Source organism: Artemia franciscana, chromosome 13, assembly GCF_032884065.1.
Source record: "Artemia franciscana chromosome 13, ASM3288406v1, whole genome shotgun sequence".
Taxonomy (NCBI): Eukaryota; Metazoa; Arthropoda; class Branchiopoda; order Anostraca; family Artemiidae; genus Artemia; species Artemia franciscana.
Window position 1 is genome coordinate 35,302,455 of NC_088875.1, and position 21,273 is coordinate 35,323,727.

The window sequence follows — 21,273 nt, forward strand, 5'->3', positions numbered from 1 at the left end:
ATATATATATATATATATATATATATATATATATATATATATATATATATATATATATATATATATATATATATATATATATATATATATATATATATATATATATATATATATATATTCACAGGTGGGACATAGGGACACAACTACAATGGCGCGTAACTAATATGGCGCGTAACGACTTACGCGCGCGGGGGGGCTTGGGGGGGGCGCGAAGCGCCCCCACCAACTAGGTGTTGGGGTGGCGCGAAGCGCCACCCCAACAGCTAGTAGTCTATATTTTTTGAGATTGCTATTTAAACTGGATTTTTAAGGTAAAGTAGGGGTAAAATTTTACTTTAGCTACTTTTGGCTATCTTTGAAAGAGGTTAGGCTAGGAAAATGAAACTTTCAGGGATGTGTCTACAGGCTAAAGTATGTCCCAGGAAGGTATTTTGAAGTACCTACCTCTATTTCTTTTCCTTCTAGAGTCAGATAAGTAATCAGACAATTAAAAGAACACAGGGGAAGAAGGGAAATATTATTTCAAATAGATCTTTAAATGGATTTTTCAGATAGGTAAGAAATAAAATTACTGCTAGCATCATAATTTCATCCTGAATCCAAATATGCCATCCATTTCTGTTAGCCTACAAATGGACTTTATCCCCACCCCTGTAGCCTATATTAGCTTAATTACCTTAAATTGCAGCTTGGAGCGATATAAGGATTATCCATCCTTGTGATGCTCCATGAGAAAAAAGAATTCGTTTGTGTAGATTGTGGCTGTTAGATTAGACTCTTGTGGAGGACTCTGCAGCTTCCCAATTGTAAAGGAACTCCTGGCAGAGCCATTCCCTATCAAGGTGGGACTTGAACATGTCAGTTGAAGTAGCAGAAACTGTTTCTTCAGAGAGCTGGTTCCACATATTGATGATTCTTTGGCTGAAGAAGTGGCTTCTATGTCTACTCGTGGAACACTGCATGGAGAGCTTCAAAGAATGTCCTCTAGCACTAGAATGCAAGGGCTGTGCAAAGAGACCGGGAAGGGTATTTTTAGAGAGGATTTTTTTGGTTAAAATAATGTCACCCCTTTTCTGTTGGTATGTCAGCGTTGGCAGCTTCAAACGACGTAGTCTTTCTTTGTATGGAGATTTATTCATGTTGGTAACCATCTTAGTGGCACGACGCTGGACATCCTCAAGCAACTTCCTATCTTTTTGAAGAAAGGGGCTGCCAATGACATTCCAACCTCCAGGCGTGGACGTACAAGCGCCTTATATAACTTCATAAGAACTCTAGGGTGTCGGCTGGAGATGGTTCTTTTTATGATACTGAGGTTTTTATTTGCAGAAGATGAAACAGACTTAGCATGGCTGCTAAACTTTAATTGGTGATCTACAATAACCCCAAGATATCTTTCATTGGAAACAGCAGAAAGGAAGTTGTCTTGAAGGAAATACTTATGATGCTTGTTATTTTTGCCAAAATGGATTACATGGCATTTGTCAACATTGAAAGTCAGAAGCCACATGTTAGCCAATCTTTCTAGACTATCAAGATCTGTTTGAATTGGTTGCTGGTCAGAGGGAGTAGCCGCTTTTCCAACTAGTTTTGAGTCATCAGCGTAAAGGGTAATAAGATTTGAAAGAAGGGGGGGTAGTTCGTTAACATAGAAGTTGAAAAGTGTTGGTCCAAGAATAGTGCCCTGGGGCACGCCACTTAATACAGTTGTGGGAGAAGAGAAATGAGGAGTTCCTTGCGAATCAAAAACTCTGAAACTCTGTGATCTTTCAGAAAGGAAGCCCATAATCCAGTGTACAACAACTTCGTTGACACCTGCAGCCCTCAATTTTATTATGAGAAATTCATGACAAACTTTGTCCAATGCTTTGGACAGATCAAGAAGAATCATTTTGACAGGAAAACCCTCATCAAGCAGTGTAGTCACTAATTCATATGTTTGGATAAGGTTAGTGTCTAGAGATATATCAGATCTGAATCCATGTTGTGATGTGGAAAGGATATTATTGACCTCAAGATGTTCAATTAGAGCTTTTTTAACAAATCTCTCAAGCACCTTAACAACTGCAGAGGTGATGCTTATAGGACAGTAATTTTCTGGTGAGTCTCTTGGTCCCTTTTTATGGATCGGGGTTATATAAGATGTTTTCCAATCATGCGGTAGTTCCCGATTTTGAAGAGATAACCGGAACAGCATGCACAGGGGGTAGCTGAGAGCTTTTCGACACTCCCTAAGAAGACGTGGATGAACACCGTCTGGTCCCTTTGACTTATTTACATCAAGCTTCTCAAGGCTATTGAAAACCATTACTTCACTTACTGACAGACCAGGCATAGGAAAAAGCACTTCATACGATGGAGGATCTGGTGAGGAGGTGCCTGAATTTTGGGTAAAGGCAGAAGCAAATTGTGCATTTAGAATGTCAGCCTTGTCTATTGGAGATGAGTGTAGTACACTGTGGTCAACAAGGTCAGGAATAGTATGATTATTTGGGTTTTTAGAAGAGACATGTCTCCAAAAAGATTTGGGTTTAACTTGATCTCAGAAGCTAATTTTTCCTTGTTGGCAGATTTCAGTTTTTTTTTACAGAATCTGTTACACGATTCCGTACTGCATTATAAAATGGCAGGGTCTCCTGGTTCCTCTTCTTCATATACCGTTTCCAAGCTCTAGATTTCTGGTTAATCAGCTTCTTAGCTTCCTTAGTAAGGAAGGGAAGTGTTTTGGGCTGTTTCCTAAAAATAGCCCTGGAATGTTTATTTTCAAGAGCAAGAAGAGTTTTTTTGAAATTTAACCACGACTCATTGATGTCACTGATGATAATCATTGACCAGCTTGCAGATGAAAGTTCCTGCTGTATTGCCTCGTAGTCGGTGAAAGTCTGAGGACGAAATTTAGGTTGAGGACGACTATTTAGGGACAGCACAGACATAATAACTAGGTGGTCACTACTAGCAATTGGCAGTAAATAATCATTATGAATGAGGGAATCAGTATCACGCAAAATGACGAGGTCTAACAGCGAGGGATTCTGATCAGCTCTATAGTGTGTAGGCTTATCAATAGTCTGATGAAGAAAATTATTTGATAGGCAAGATAAAAAAGGTGAGTCTCTACTATTAGATGTAATATGTCCAGTTCCTTCAACCCACTCAATTGCAGGAAAATTAAAGTCTCCAGTGATTATTAACTCAAATGAGCTAGGAAGGGATATTGAAGATGTCATTTCATCAATGATAGTTTTGAGGGCCAATTCACTATCTTCAAGGGAAGGAGCACTTGGACTTCGATAAACGCACCCAAGACGCAAATTTTTATTAGCAATGGAGATATCAAGCCATACACTTTCTATCAAAGATATATCAAGCATAGTAGGATTTACAACACTAACCTGGATACTATCTCTTACATAAACACCAACTCCTCTTCGACAACTTGAGTGCTCCAAGTTGCTAAATAGTTGATATCCCGAGATCTGTAGGGATGTTTCAGTAACCGCCAAAAAACTATGCTTCGGTAACAATTCAACAAAACTCGCAATATCTGCTGCTTCTTCCCTAAGAAGCACTCCGGATTCTAGAAACTTATTTGTCAGACAGTCAACATTGCTTGAAAGAACACGGAAAGTATTTCCAGAAAGGGGCTTCTGACTCGGGAAATTTGGCTGTTGAGACTCAGAGGTAACATCAGATATAGTACTTGAAAAACTTGAATCTGGTGAATTCTGACATGACACGAGCAAATTATTAGATATAACATTTGAATTAACATTAGCAGAAATAGCACTTAAATCGACTTGGGAAACATTTGGAGAAGGATTGGATGAAGCTTCACAAGAAATATCAACTGACGATTTATCAAAACGAAGCACTGGGGAAACAAAACTATTTACATGAAGATGCGATAATATAACTAGGTTTCCATCGTGGATTGCTTTGGAGGAAGCCGGGGTGGCGCTTCCCAACTGCGATGAGCAGCCTCGTTTTTTGGAACGATTTGGCCCTTGAAGATCATGAGGTTGGGCTCACCTGAGCTTATTCTTCTTTTCAATTCCTCAACTAAAGCCTTTCTCCTGTATCTCTCCGTCTTGGATGCTTCACCACGAAATTGAATATCCTCGTGCTGCTCGCGGGAGCGGTTGATGATTGACCTTTTGATGTCCAGGCTTGGGACAGTAAAAAGGACAGGAGGAGGGCGTGAAAATGGCAGAGAGTTAGTAGGGATCGGAAGTCTTCTCACATTATTGATGTGAACGTCTCTGAGCTTATACTTTGGATCAATATAAGACTTGATGAATAGTTGGTCATTTTGTCGCGGAGGGATCCCAAACGCAACAATGTTAAGGGCTCTAAGTTGTCTGTCCCTTTCTTCAGAAAAGTGGCGCTGGATCTCACTATCAAGATGCTGGGTAAGATTGGCTTTGATGCTTGTTGTCTCTAGAAGAACTACCGTCTGGACTTCGGAACGCATTTCAGAGAGCGAGCATTTTTCGGACACCCGGGTTTCCAGTGCTGACACTTGTGATTTTATCTCACTGACAGTTTGTGAGATTTCAGCTTTTAGTGATGTTTCCAAGTCTTTTAAAGATGCATGGACAATTTCTTGAAAGGCCGCTTGAGATGGGATTTTATCAATGATCTCATTTTTCATGCTATTTATTGTAGCTTTTACGATATTCTCAACGCTTGGATTTTGAGTATTAACAGATGTTGATCCGTATTTACATGCTGGGCACTTGATACAAATATCTACACGTCGGGAGATTTTCGTGATAAGCAGATATTCAGGTTCAGGTATGTCTAGACACTGGGTACATATCCACTTGTCACACCCATCACAAAGAATGGCATAAGAATCATTTTCTAATGTAATATCGCAGGCAAGACAATTGTCGGATCCTTTTTTCGGACTTATATGAGTCCTTTTTGGTCTTCTACTTGATGTGGCCTTAATTTTGCTTGGTGGCGGCATGATATGAGAAAAAAAGCGCTGCCTTTTTTTTAATGCGGGGAAAAAAACTTTCAGCCAACAGATATCAATTTATCACGGGGTTTTCAGAACTTGGGGGGGAATTTCGACCTGTGGGAAGTGCGGATACTCAAATTGCCTATCCCCAGCAGTTTAAGGATGGATATCCCGCCGGTACCAATACGGCTCTTCGTGTTTGTTATCATTCTCTTCTGCACAGGTTTCCCCAAATGTAGAAAATAAACTATTCAGCTTACGTAATCTGTGGCTTTATCAAAAAACAGATACTTCGCAAATATAGACCGGCAATACTGTATAGGTAAATAATGAAGAACGGGAAGATGTGCAATTCCCTGGAGAATTGAAAATAAATGAATGGCCCAAAAGTATAAATATATCAATCACAGCACTGAGGAAGGTCCCTTAAATTAACACTTAGGGTAACACAAGATTAGGGATAATGCAAAAAATAAAGAAAAACAGTTTTATCTCACAGTTTAATATATCATGAAAAGAGTGTTTTCCTAAATTAGTGATTACTATAGACCAGCACTTGAATGAGGCCTTAACCCTACTCATCCATACAATCACATAGGTCAAACAGCATAGCCATACATAATCAACCATAAAGAATAATCCCTGGACAGGCAGTCATGTCGTCAATAAGTATAAGTCGTCATTTACCAAACAATAGAAAAAATAATTAAGACAAATAATTCAGAGGCAACAACCCAACACAAGGGCTCATCAGGAGAATACACTTGCCTATAGGGTTTCGCCACTTTAAACTTTCTACCCAGCCAAGTGTTGTGGCTACCACAGAATATCCATGGCATCCCTGTGTCAGGTATCACCCCCAAAATACATGCCTATGAAAAAAAAACCAAATGTAAAACAACCAAGTAACACCAAAACAAGCTTATCCTGTTAATATATCCCTCTTTTTAGCAACAATAGGTAAACTAAATATGATAAATTTTACCAAATCACAAATATTAACACATTGCAAAAAAAAATTGAATGAACTAAACAATTATAGAATTCATCTTTACCATATGGCTATTTTTTAAAAAAAAAACGCTCTATTAGAAACAATTCAAAATAAATGGCGCTGCGTGATCATTTGTCGAACCTCCGAAATTAGTTGAAAATTTCTTTAAGTTTTTCCAGATAATTCTTTTGATATTTATTTAAAAGTTCGTTATAATGAAAACTAAATTTTTTAAATTGCCAAGTTAATTTATTTGCAGAAAAACCTCTTGACATCAATTTTTGGCTTAAGATTTTACATCTATTTTTAAAATCAATATAATTACTACAAATCCTTGCATAACGAAGTAACTGTGAGAAAAACGCCGAATACGTGATATTTGAGTGTATATTACTTTCAGGGAATGGGAAACTAATCACTTCAAAATCAAAATCATCCGTTTTATTATACATTTTAAAACTTAATTTATTATTATCACAAATATTAATATTTAAATCTAAGAAATGATCTTCATGATCAGCGCCATGACTAGGTTCTAGAGTAAGCTCTGATGGATATATATTTTTAGAAATATCAATGAAATCCTTACAATTTAAGACCAAAATATCATCTAAATATCTTTTATTATTTGACAAAACATGTTTTAAATTATTTGGATTATTCTTATCCATCATATATTTATATTCTAGTTGACTTAAAAACAAGTCAGCAATAAATGGGCTGGCATTCCCCCCCCCCCCATGGGAATTCCCACAATTTGCTTGTACAAATCACCACCAAATCTTATATAAGTATTGTATAAAACAAATTCTAATAACTCAATGCATTTGGTCATATTAAGGTGTCTCAATTTTACCTTCAGTAGTTTATGACGGATGTGCTGCTAAATTATTTTGTGAAAAATTTGTCCAGTCGCTTTAAAGCTAAATATATTGCGACCATTTATGGTCGATCATCGCATACATCGAAAGAAGCTAGAGCAAAGCACGAGTTCAAGTTTCAAGTACGCTTATGAAACTCTTCAGAGAACAAATGATGTCCTAAGAAAAAGGCAAACCATTTCATTTGGAAATTGTGGCAATAATATTCCATATCTACCATACAAGCAGTAATATTCAAATTAATTACCTTTGTTTACTACTCTTTCCTCGGGAAAATGGAGGGCATAGGTAATGTTTCAATTTTTTTGGAATGTCTAAAATACTAACGTAATAATAATAATTAACACCTAACCGTTCTTTATACTTTTTAGCTATTAAATTCTTGCAAATTGATTTTAAGGTGAAATGCACCGTTGCACCTGCTGTAATAAGTAGCTGATAATCTCGATTGATAGGTGCAGCAGCGACATGTAGTGGTGTTTTATGCGAAGATTTTAAAGTATCAATTTTAGCACCACTTGTAATTAGTAGCTGACAAATATCTATATTTCCAGTCTTAACAGCTATATGTAAAGGTTTTTCATTGCAAGAACGTATACCATCTATTGTTGCACCCTTTCTAATGAGTAGCTGGGATATATCTAGATTTTCAGTTTCAATAGCAATTATAAAAGGTGATCCTCCTTCTGTATGTAAAGCTTCATATAAAGGTGTTGTACCACAAGAATCCCGGACATTGATTGTAGCACCCTTAGAAATTAGAAGCTGACAAATATCTTTATTTCCTGTCACAGCAGCTAAATGTAAAGCTGTTGTACCATAATAACTCCTGGCATCGATTGTAGCACCCTTCGAAATCAGTAGCTGACAGATTTCGAGCAGTTGACGGCTAGCAGCGTAATGTAAAGGTGTTTCCTCATTTCCATCTGCCCCATCTATGCTAGCACCCTTTAAAATCAGTAGCTGACAAATTTCTAGATTTTCTGTACGAACTGCTATATGTAAAGGCATTTCACCATTAAAGGTTGTGATATCTAATGCAGCACCCTTTGAAATTTGTAGATGACAAATGTCTAGATTTTTAGTCTCAACTGCTTTAAGTAAAGGTGTTTTTCCACGGGAATCTATTGCATCTATTGTCGCACCTTTTGAAATTAGAAGCTGACAAATATCTTTATTTCCTGTCGCAGCAGCTAAATGTAAAGCTGTTTTACCATAATAACTCCTGGCATCGATTGTAGCACCCTTCGAAATCAGTAGTTGACAAATTTCTAGATTTTCTGTACGAACTGCTATATGTAAAGGCATTTCACCTTCGTCAAAGGTTTTTATATCTAATGCAGCACCCTTTGAAATTAGAAGCTGACAAATATCTTTATTTCCTGTCGCAGCAGCTAAATGTAAAGCTGTTTTACCATAATAACTCCTGGCATCGATTGTAGCACCCTTCGAAATCAGTAGCTGACAGATTTCGAGCAGTTGACGGCTAGCAGCGTAATGTAAAGGTGTTTCCTCATTTCCATCTACCACATCTATCCTAGCACCCTTTAAAATCAGTAGCTGACAAATTTCTAGATTTTCTGTACGAACTGCTACATGTAAAGGCATTTCACCTTCAAAGGTTGTGATATCTAATGCAGCACCCTTTGAAATTAGTAGATGACAAATGTCTAGATTTTTAGTCTCAACTGCTTTAAGTAAAGGTGTTTTTCCACGGGAATCTATTGCATCTATTGTCGCACCTTTTGAAATTAGTAACTGACAAATATCTTTATTTCCTGTCGCAGCAGCTAAATGTAAAGGTGTTGTACCAAAATAATTCCTGGCATCGATTGTAGCACCTTTTGAAATTAGTAACTCACAAATATCTAGATTTCCAGACTCAACAGCTATATGCAAAGGTATGTCAGTCCAAATATTATAAAAATCGTCCGGTTTTATCTTTATGGCGTCGGTGGTAGCACCTTTTGCAAGAAGTAGCTGACAAATATCTAGATCTCCAGCAAGAACAGCTATAAGCAGAGGTGTCCGACCCAAAATATCTATGGCATCAATTGCAGCACCGTTTGAAATTAATATATTGCAGATATCTTGGTTTCCCGACTCAACAGCTATATGCAATGGCGTGTGAGTACAAAAACGATCATCAGAATCTTCATCGGGATTTTTTAACTTTATGGCCTCGATTGCTGCACCCTTTTCAATAAGTAGCCGACAAATATCAAGATTTCCACCAAGAGCAGCAATAAGCAAAGGCGTTCGGTCCTCTGAATCTATCGCATCAATAGTAGCACCGTTTGAAATTAACATATGGCAGATTTTTATGTTACCAGACTCAGCAGCGTAATGCAAAGGTGTTTTTCCGTGATAGTTTGGGATATCTACACTGGCACCTTTTGAAATCAATAGTTGACAAACATCTAGGTCTAGGTCTCTGTTCTGGGAAGCATAGTATAAAGAAGGCGTATGATCCCCATAGATTAAAGCATCAACTTTGGCACCATATAAAATTAGTTGCGAACACCCATCTGGTCCGTTTTGAGCAGGAGCATAATGCAACGGGGTATGTCCGCAACAACTCGTTGTGTTTGGGTTTGCTCCATTGTTTAAATGATATTTCAATTCGCTGAGTTGGTTTCTTAAGGCAGCCATATGTAAAGGCTTATCATAAGGCAATTGCCCACATTGTAAACATGTAAAGCTTGAAAATTTTCTACGCTTTGAAGGTAAAAAATTGTCGCCTTGGTCATCTTTGCTAAGTGATCGTTTGCTTTGCATAAGATTAGAAGCTGTTTCCAAGCAACGTTTTTTTTTTTGTGTGTCGATGTTATCGGCATTGTACTCTATATTAAATTGATATGAACTGGCTTAGGCATCAATTTATATTATCACTTTTAGCATGACACATGACGTCATCTTGATATTAAACGTCAATTTGTTCTCTTGAATTTTGGTATGACGTAGCATATGGTTGAAACCTGTCACACATGAAATTGTTCGCTTGTTATTTCATCTTTTTGATGAAGATGTAGTTTCCGTTCAAAACATAGCACACACACGGAAAAAAGCTCTACATTTTTTTTTCTGGGAAAATGGCAAAGAATGTACGCCTGTTGAAACTATCTAGTATAAAATTTAATATTTGAGCTCTCAAAAATGGAAAGAAATAATTCAGCTTTGATGCTATCAAATTATTAGCTGGAATAATTCAGTTGTTATGCTTTGTAAAGTTTATAACCCTGTTTTCTTGCACCAAGAAGATCTATAAATCTATAAACAAAGGGATTAGGAGGACTCGAAAGGTTGTTCTTGAACCAAAGAAAGAAAGGAAGGAGCTCTGTCCTTATTTTTTCTTCTTTTTTTTATCCTGCTAAAACCAAATAAAATTGATACAAATTATATTTTTAATATCGTTATAAAACACGTGAAAGTTTAAATCTGGACAAAGCTTGTTTCTAGGGAACTAGTTAAGGAATCAAAAGTTTTGCCATCTTACATTGCTGAGGCTACTCAGTTAGATTAAAAAACATTACAGAACACATAAATCAACAATAGACGCATCAACCAAGCATAAATTAAGAGTGGACTCAGCATTTACCAAGGCGGTCAGCAATGAATTGGTGTATATAGCAGTAGTATACTATAAACACTTTAGGGTGGTTGATGGTGATTTTAATAGATTCGGACTCTTTACCAGCTAATTAATATTGAAGTGCATATCCCCATTCCACTTCCTTCAGTTTCGGCACCCATCATAGGACACAAAATCTTGCTTTGGACAGGACACTATTCCAACAGCCCCATGCATTACGTCCTTGATTTGTATTTGATTTCAAAATGACTTATTAGCAAATCAAAAAGTACACCCTTTAAATTATCATTGTTGAAACCTTATACATTGCAATTCCCCTCATTTAACAACAATAATAAATCCCTTTTTACGGCAGAGATACGTCCTCCAATTTTCTCTCGTTACTATTGAGGCGTTTGAACATCAAAGAAAGCTGTTAAAGGACTCATAAAAGATCAATTTTTATATTTTATTGCACTTTATAGATTTGACTTTATGCGGCAATTATAAGGTAACATATAACACCCATTAAGTGTACTTTGGGTTGTTTTTCATTTAGAAAAATAACAAAACAGAGTTGTGTTCAATAAAAAATTTGGCAGATAAATTTCCCTCACCCTGCAAAAATTTTCACTATAGAGAATCCCCCTGGAAATATTCCTTACATTTGAAAAAGCGACAGTGCATTTAATTTAGAGTATTTGAAAAAAAATAGACTTATTTGTTGAGCGTTGTTCTGATAAAAAATATCCAAACAATTTAAACAAATCTTGGCAGCATTATGGTAGCAATCATACAGTAATTAAAACTTGCCATGGGTGCTAATCGGCTAGGGAAAATTGACACCCAGAGTTTGAAAATTACCATCCCCTTTGTATCTTTGAAAAAAAAAACAATGTTAAAGGTTTTTTTTTGTTTAAATCAGGGTGTACCAGCGTATACTTGGGATACCAGAGATATACATTTATAAAAATAAAACAAACACTTTTCGCCTTTCGCCTGCCAAGAAAGGCAATATGAATGAATGACTGTATTTAAAGCCATTTTTCAGGCCGTATACATACATATATAACAGCAAACAAACTAAATTATGTAACAATCGACTTTCGAATTACAGGACCCTTCCGGACAAAATTTGCCACTGCTACTATATTTATTTTCGACGTTGACTTCAAAGTTCCAAGAAGGGGCTCACGACCACCCACCCCAAGAAAGTTCCCTCTTAGCTTATTTAGCCCCTGACACCTGAAAAGAAAATGGTCTGGCCCATCAAGATCACCGCAAATTGGGCAAGTATACCGCATTTCCGGGTGGCACCTATTTTTCCAAATACTGTGAAGAAGGAGACAGTTTGCTCGCACCTGCATACAAGACCTCAGGGATTCTTTTGGAATCCCTAATTTAAAATAAAGCTCTTCACCATAATTTTCTTTCACCTTACAGTAAGAACTTAAGCTTTCCGACTGGTTAAGGTAATTCCACCATTTCTGAATTTCTTGGTCTTCCAGCCTTCTTTGGATCTCTAACAGAAAGGCTTTTTGATCTGAGATTGGACCCTCTCCTCCATTCCATGCATACGATAGACCTGTGCTGTCCATTAGTTTTTTGACATGGAAGGGCCATGACGATTTTTGTCCCTGGGTAAGTAATTCATCATACGCTGCTCTGATGAGTCTTGAGGAAGGACATTGCAGTATTTTCAGCCAAAACTTAATTAATTGGATCTATCTATGTTTTCTCATGGAGAAAAGTCCCAAATCTCCCTTGATGAAAAGTGTGTGAGTTGTGGCGTGCAGACCTAGCATTCGTTTATAATATTGTAGCTGTAGAGTTTCTAATGAATTTGCCACTTCTAGGCCCCATACTTTCCCTCCATAGTGGAGGATTGGCCTTATTTTTGAGTTGAACACGTTTTTGTGCATCTTTAAGTCACCTATTCCCGTCAAATTACTGTTCCTGAACAGCGTTGCCATTGCTGCTTTTCCTCGATTTGCCATCTTCGAAATATGTTTGCTCCATCTTCCGTTCGATGTTAGATGGAATCCTAAATATATTGCCTGAGACACAACCTTCATAGCTTCACCATTCAAATTAAAACTTTCTTCATCTTTATTTCATGTTGATTGTCTACGGCAAAAAATCATCACCTCTGTCTTTTTTGTGTTAATTTCCAGTTTCTTTTCCTCTAAATATTCAGGTGTTAAATCTAACAGAGTTTGTAGCTCTGAATTGGATCTGGCGAACAAGGCAATATCATCGGCAAATAATAGTAACGATAATGCTTTATTTCCAAGGTGTACAACTGGTGCCCACCTTTTTTCAAGGTATTCGGCAAGATCATTTATAAAAATAGCAAAAAGTTTCGGTGATAGGGTACTACCCTGTTTTACACCTTTTACATTAAAAAAACTCTAGATATACCGCTTCCTGCTATCTTTACCACATTTCTGGTCAAACAATACATCGAGAGAAGAACCCTTAAAAAGGGTGACGGAATTCCTGTTCCTAAAAGCGTTCTAAACAGAATTATACGGTCAACATTGTCAAATGCTCTACTTAAATCAAGAAAAGTCATGTACAACTTTCCGTTTCCCTTGCAATACTTACTAATCAATGCATTTAGAACAAAAATTCGATCAGATGGTGAGTATCCTTTACGAAAACTGGCTTGCTCTTCTCTCAGAATTTGCCTCTCATCCAGCCATAATTTCAGCCTTTTGTTTAAGATTTTGTCCAAAATTTTTTCAAGACAGTTTCCTAAGCTGATTGGTCGGTAATTCTCGCTCAAACTTGCATCATCTTTCTTAAATAGGGGGATAACTACAGATATCTTCCAAGGACCAGGCCACTTTTTTTCTTTCATACCCAAGTTATACAACCCCAGAAGCAGAGGTAATAAAACTACTTGTAGTACATTCAAAGCCTTTGCTGGAATTCCATCTGGTCCTGGCACAGACCCACCTCTAGTTTGTTTTATGGCATCTTCTACTTCTTCCCGCTGGATTTGCCGGCAAAGGTGATAATCTTCTTCCAGTAGGGGGTATTCAGTGTGGTCACAAGAGGGGGGTCCGACTTCTTCTGCCAGTTTTTCGAAATCGGGTGGGGGCTGTTGTGTGCCAGATGCTGTACCTGCTTCTAGTTTCTCAATAATCAATAATCTAGGAAGGGTAAGCGAGGTTATCACCCTCAACTAATTAATACTACATTCATACCGCGCTACTCAATACACAAGAAACTCAACTGATAAAGGAAGAGAGGAAAAAAGAGAAAAAGGAAAAGACGAGAAGAAGATAGAAAATAAAAAATTCACAGCAAAGGAAATCAGGGAAATGCCTTGAATAGAATGACACCGTGGAGCGGGCTTCGCATCAAAATCACTCTCGAGATAGAAGAAACTTCCTTGCCCGTGACTTGGAAGCTGGAAGACTAGGCACGTTTTTCCCACAATCAGGCAATATATTCCAAACATGGGGACCGATAATGGCGAATCAAAAAAAAAATGCCTTAGTAGTACTCCTAAACTCATGAGTTAAGTTATCAGCTCTTCTTGTATTATAATCATGAAAGTGTCTGTTAAAAGTAAAAACAAAAATTCAAAAGCAGGGTTGAGCAGGGGATTCAAATATTTATATGAGAAAATCGCAACTTGCTAATCTCGAATTTGGGATACATCCATTAACTTTTTTGTTTTAAAATGCTCATGAGCAGGAACCTCATCAGAATCGTAAAATCGTACTTGAATGGCTTTTCTGCGACAGGTTTTCCAAGACAAACTGCACTATGAATTTTATTATACAAAAAAAAGTGAAGGTGCTGTCAGAAGGAGCCGAGTGTCATCTGTAAATAGGATGACCCCAGCCTCTGACAGGTAATGCTTCACTCAAAAATGGAAATGATGAAAAGGAGTGGTCCCAGGATTGATCCTTGTGGGACCATGTACTTTATTTTCTTTTTGAAGATAATAGTGATCCATTCTGAACTATATGATTAGTTTGAATTATCTAGGGTGATTAGGTGAAGAAGGGTGGGTTCAGGAGGTAAGGGTGGGGCTAGGGAGGTAAGGGTGGGCTCGGGAAGTACGCGTGGGCTAGAGAGGGCAGGAGGATAAGCTAGGGTTGTGAGGAATGAAAGGGGGAGGGAGAGTTGTGTATTAATGAGTAAGGAGATTTGATTTGTTATTATAGGTAAGTAGATATGTGGACTTTCGCGCGAATATAAACCCTCATAGGTTTTCCCAAGCGCGAAAGTGTTGAATTTTATTTATTTATTTGTGAATGTTGAAATAAAAACTTGAACTTAAAGAAAAGAACTTATTTGTGAAGATACAATGAAAACCACTCCAGGCTCGAACTTTTCACCCCAATCGAGTTACAAGCTTGAATTACCTCTCATTGGTCAACCGTATCGAACGCATTTTTTATCCAAAAACACCGCTGCTGGTATGAGACCAGCTTCAAATGCATCATTAATCCAATCAACCAATTTCAGAACTGCCATATCCGTAGATATACGGATATGGTAACGCTCAACAAATTGTTTCATCCATCTTATTTGCAAAACTCTTTAGGTTTTAATTTTGCATTTGACGATAAAACGAAGCCCTTTCATTTCGTTTGTTTTCCTTTGACTGATTGAGCTTTATTTTACTTATTAAACCAGGTGATCCGACCCGTCGGACACAATCCAATTTCCTTGGTATCTTTCAAATAAACCATCATTCACGAAAAAAATATTTCAATTAAGGACGCCAAAAGATGCGAAATCCGAGATGGAATAGCTACAAGAGGAAAACTATCATTGGACACTATAGAGCTAACTAAACCTGACCTATTTGTTCTTTTTAGTAAATCTATTTAAAAAATTTCCATCATAAATTTCGTTTTATTTTCTTTATTAATTTTATGCAATGATGATTCGAATTTTGCGAATAATAATAATAATAAAAAAAAAACCATTATCACATCACGGATTTTAGTAAATAAATCAATCCCAAAATCAAATTTTTTCCCCTTCATTTTTATTTCGATGAAAAGAGTTTCAATCCTACCTTCAAGCCACTGGAAAACGTCATCCCTAGCCCAATATTGAGTACCTTCATTAACCTTAGTGCCTTAAAGGCTGAATAACTATGCCTTTGGAGACATCAAGACCCACTCCCCCACAGCCCATGGGAAAAGGTCTTAAAGTAAGAAAACTTCCCTATTGTTTACGTATAGTATTTGTTATTGGGAAGTATGCATGCATTTTTCGAGTTGGGGGGGGGTCGAATTTTTTGCTAGTGAGATTTTCCATGGGAATGATTTGCTCTGTGGAGGGAAGTTTCCAGGAGTTTAATTTTTTGGGGGAAATGTAACACTGGAGGAATTTGCCACAATTCCTATACGAAAGTCTTCTTATGTCTTGCCTTCTCTTTGCCGACTCAATTTTACGCGTGGAGATGTTAAGGGTAATTGTTTGGGCTAAACTTTCACCACGATCGAATTGTCAAGAGAATAAATCCTTGGGGAGGAGGACTTTTCCTTGGATGTATTGCCAGTTTTCCTGACATTTGGCTATTTAAAAAAACAATTTAAAAAAAATACTTTTTTTATTAATAATAATATAAGGAGCAACAATAAAATTGAAAACGAATAGAAATTATTACATATATAAAGGGGGTTGCTCCTCCTCAACACCTCGCTCTTAACGCTAAATTTTGAATTCTGTCCCAATTTTTTCGAACGATTCCTGAAAAAATGTGTTCGTTCAATTAGAAGGATAAGAAGTTTTTAAAAGTACTACACAGCTTTGGAGTAAAAAGCAAAAGTGTTGAGGAGAAGCAACCCTTCTTATGTACGTTATAATTTCTGGTCGTGCGAAGCTTTAATGATGCTCCCTACTTCCTCTCTTTTTCAGTTGAAGAAACTTTTTCTTTAATTTAATTTTTTAAGGATACAATTTTAAGACAAATTTTACACAATCTGTTGATTGCTATGCCCTCTTGAAATCCTTGTAACAGACCTTGAAGAAGGCCGAATGGATGTTAAAGGTGAACAAATACCAATGCTAGAGGCCCACCGACTTGATAAGCCAAACGAAGCTGGAACTATACTGAGTAAAAGTGTCCTGTATATTTTGCCTGTCTCGTTATTGATGGAAATGTAATGTCTGTCTTGAAGGACACTAACACCCATCCTGTAGCTCTGAGCCTGATTGGGCTTATTCCAAAGAGATCATAATTCATTAGACAAAAAAGCATGTCCCAAGTACCTGGAAAGACAGTAAGTTTTGAAAATTGCCCAAAAATAAAACCTACCTTTTGGCATAGTTGTAAAAGCATACAGCCCTTCTCTCGGGGAAAATATTACCACTTTAAAGAAAAACACTGAGACTCCACAAAGGAAATGGGCCCCTAGTACAATTAGTGCAACGCAACGAAGATCTTCGATAAGCAGTATGGTATCTCCATTGACTGACTCTAAATCACTTCTCGTCTATGTAACTTTCACCCCTTGAGGAGTAAGCAACAAAACTAGTATGTAATTCCAAGCTCAAGGAATGGACGTTTTCCCTTCGCCGCACGTAATGCTCATTGCCGAAATATTTGCCTATGCTTATTTCATTGTCCAAGCTAATTCAGTACTTGACTTCAGTCATCTTTATCTCCCAAACACAAAAGTAGATTACACAAGCTCCAGAGATATTTAATTTTCCACTTCTGCACATTTATTATCATATTTAAATCCATCATAAAATCCTAGATCATTGAAAATAGCCATTGTTAACCCCATCCTTAAGCCTTACCAGCTTGCAAATAATATTCAATCCTAGAAACCAATTTCAGTGGCAACAACCCTAGGTGAAATTCTGGAGCAACATACTTTAACTAGGGTTGAATTGTGTGTGGAAATAAACAATCTCTATCTCTTTGAACAAACATGATTCAGAAAGGGACACTGCTCACAGGACAATATTGCTTGCATAGAGCATGATATATCCAACTCCTTTAATCATGGAAATGCAACCATTGCCATACTTTTTGATCGGGTTAATGCATAAGGTAGTGTCATTCACAAATTGCAGGAGCCTGGAACACCCTATTAAAGAAGACCTAACCCAAGGATCAATTTTCGTCCACCTCTGTTTCATCTATATTTATTATTCATATCTGAGCTTCAACTACAATATGCGTCGTTTGGGCTTTATGCAGACGGCCTAGTAACATGGAAGGCAGAAAGAAATGTCCTTGAATTAGTCAAACACCCTATTAAAGAAGACCTAACCCAAGGATCAATTTTCGTCCTCCTCTGTTTCATCTATATTTATTATTCATATCTGAGCTTCAACTACAATATGCGTCGTTTGGGCTTTATGCAGACGGCCTAGTAATATGGAAGGCAGAAAGAAATGTCCTTGAATTAGTCAAAGATCTACGAGATATTAACATAATATCTTGCTGTTCAGAAGCATTACGTTTATCTATCTCCACTTTCAAAACCAAAGCGACGCTATATACCAGGCAAAAACATGCATCCATACCAAATATTGCTTTGAATATTACTCCTTACTCATGAGTTTTTTTTTCAAATTAAGAAGGCAGGATCACATCAAATCATTCAGGAGTAATATAATCCAGAAAGTGACTTTTTTAAAACAGCTTGCTATTTCCAAGTGGGCTTCATCACCTGAAACAATGATAGATTTTTATAAAGTTTATAATAGAGCAGAGACGGAATGTGAGATCCATCTATTAGCGTTTTTTATTATTGTTCCACACATGTTTGACACATTGGTGTCATTGCAAAGCTTCTGAAATATGGTGGCTCTGAGGTTAGAAATAAGATTATGAGTATATTTCTTAAAGGGGTAATACCTAGTGATTTTAAAGAATCCTAATTAAAACAATTTGTAAGAAGAATGATAAGAGTGAGTGGGCTTATTTTTTGAGGCATTAGCCTGGTATCTGTCGGTTGCAAATTTGTTCGTGAAATGATGCCTTTTAAGCCGAGAGACGCTGTAGACAAAATGATGACAGAAGAATAGCGTGGTTTTAAAAAGGCCTGAGTTATCAAAAACCTTTGGTCCTCAGTTTTATAGATTATGAGCAAGCGCTCGATTCTGTTGATAGGAGAGCTTTAGCAAAGGTCTTATCCTTGTATGGTATACCAGACAAATACATTAAAGGATTAGAGCTGTATACGAGAATAACACTTCTACATTTAAGGAAGGAAATGAGGTTAGCAGCTGGTTTCGTATTAAACCAAGAGTTAAGCAGTGTTGTGTTCGATTGTTCTTGAAGCGGATAATTTTGACGGATGTGTCTTAAGGAGCACAAGAAAGGCAATGGACGAACACGGAATCAAATAGGGAGGATATACTTTTCTGTACTTAAATTATACTGATGATTGAAGCATCCTACATGAAAGTTTAATCTGAAGAAATTTGCTTGACATTGGCAAACTTATTTGTTTTTTTAAAAACAACGGTGTAAACTTGATTAAGTTTAATGTGGAATATGTTCGTTAGTCAATTTTGAACATTGCTATATTGTCTATTGTTTAGTGTTGTGTTCTTTTTAGCAAGACCATCAATCACTTATCCCCAGACATGATACACGAGGCATCTATAAATAAAGGAAGTCTGACGTTGGATCAGATTTATGAAAATATGACCTTAGCGTTGTATTCTGCTAAGTCGGTTGGGTGTAACATAAGAAATATCGAAGTGGACGGTTTGGTGAATGGGAGACGAGATTCAGCTCTACAGCTCATATGGCAGATCGTTCGTGTAAGTTTGAAATTAAGTATTTTATGGAGTGTGAAATGGGTGTTTGTGCGCTCAACTGCGCAGGCCAACTTTCTAACTATGTACGCAAATTTTGCCGCTAAGTTACGTTATGTTAGGTATAGATTTTTCCATTTAAAACAACACTCTTCACGCTAGACTGATGTAGAATTCTTTTGAATCGTCATAACTATTGTTTATCACAACCGACAACAGCCAACTATTAGAAAAATTATCCTGTGTAGAGCTCAAGTCTACTACACACTGTCCATGTTAAGGGCACAACTTACTCCAGAAGCTTAAATAAAGTAATTTTGAGTGCTCGGTTATATTAGTATGAAAGTCTCTTTTTATACAGTTAGAAAAAATCATTAGAAGGGGCTACTATTCTGTTTTCTCTACAAAATGCAGGTGGAACTCCCCGTGATACTGATTTACATAAGGGTTAACATTTCCACCTTTCTGAGGCTCGGTAAACCGAAAAAAAAGATCACTTTGTAATATGCATTAAGCATCAATATCTTCTCATGGAAATTAACTAAATGTCCCATGTAAGACTTGGGTCCGAACTACCTTACTAGTTTTCCCATCCTGTTTACCGTCCACTGTCGCACTAGTATGATAGTGTTTAAGCACTACTTTACTTATTATTGTTAATATTTTTCTCAAAGAGTGGAGATACTAAATTGCAATTTTAAAGACAAAATTATGGTTTAAACAATTTTTTTGGAGGGGGCATACCAGTTTCCCCTTATCTTAATTTGGTCTTATGTGCATTTTGTGTTCTGAAACTAATGAAAACATATCTCAAAGCAGTAATTTGAATTCAATGTCTAAAGCATAGTTAAACCGAAACGAAAATAATTAAAACGCGTAAAGTTTTAAAAACAGTTAGTTTTTATTTCCTATATTTTTTATTATATTATATAAAAATTATACTTTATTTTAAACTATATTATATTTATATAAACTATGTTATATTTCCTATCCTAAATTTTTTATATCAGAATTTTAGTATTACTAATGGCCCAAAGTTTGATGGTAACCATTGATTTATAGTCATTTGTTTATGAAGAATATTGTTGGTAAGATAGTAGTAGTAATAATATTGGATTCTCCACCGCCTTTTAGGAATCTATTCGGTTTGGTATCCGAACAGCGTCTTCCAATTACAAGACTATCTGTACATATACATATTCGACATACGCCAACAGTGAGGTCGGATTTTTCGCCTGGCATCGTCCGTTCTAAGGCTTACAATACTCTACCGCTTGAACTGAGAGGTAGGAGCTCCCTTGGTTCTTTCAAAAAGAGAATAAAAAATTATCTTGTTTTAAATTAGTTTAATTTGAATAAAGAATCTAATTAGAATAGTGATTTTAGTTATTATTGAGTTTTTTTTGTGGGGGTTGGAGTGGTTTGCTCCTGGATGAAGAGGTGGGGACTTGTAAGGATGGTTTTTGGTAGGGGCCATGGTTGTATCGAGAAGTGGAGGGAGAGCCATAGTGCGTATTTATTTCTGAGGTGATATGGGACTCAGCATGCAGTTTTTGCATAGAGATGAGAGATTATGTATGTTATGACTGTTATAATTTTTTTTTAATAAATCCGAATGAACTAAACTGAACTGAACTGATCAAGTACTCAAACTAAATCAATCGGTAGCTCACCAAAAGCTTCACTTGCGTGGTTTTGTTACTAATAAATAAAAAAGCAAAATTAGTATTTGGTACTAGAAGTTAGAGGGTGAAAACTAGTGCTACGAAACCATTTTTTTTTATGGCACTTGCTATTATCCAAGTGATATACACCGATCACAAATTCTGTCAGTATGTCTGTCTGTCCTGGTTCTGCTAGTTTAGTTACTTCCAGATAAGCTAGGACGATAAAATTTGGCAGGTGTATCAGTGACCAGATCAGATTAAATTAAAAATAGTTGTTGTCCCGATTCGACCATCCGGAGGGGTAGGGGGGAGTGGGGTGTGTGTGTGGGTAATTCGGAAAAATTAGAAAAAATGATGTATTTTCAACTTACGAACGGGTGATCAGATCTTAATGAAATTTCGTATTTAGAAGGACCTCGTAACTGAGATCTCTT

The 21,273-nt window shown here is 36.8% G+C and overlaps 1 protein-coding gene across 2 annotated transcripts in view; it reads left to right on the forward strand.

Moving 5' to 3' along the window:
* The window catches only part of LOC136034859 (calpain-A-like), a 72,827-nt gene that overhangs the window by 2,293 nt on the left and 49,261 nt on the right, over positions 1–21,273 (forward strand). Inside the window, exons 1-2 of one of the 2 annotated variants that reach the window (XM_065716331.1) lie at positions 516–555; positions 18,971–19,178. In XM_065716331.1, coding sequence (XP_065572403.1) covers positions 539–555; positions 18,971–19,178 — 225 coding nt within the window. In that variant the 5' untranslated portion in view covers positions 516–538. Of the gene's footprint in view, positions 1–515; positions 556–18,970; positions 19,179–21,273 lie in introns of those variants that run through there. The other variant, XM_065716332.1, reaches the window with a different exon arrangement.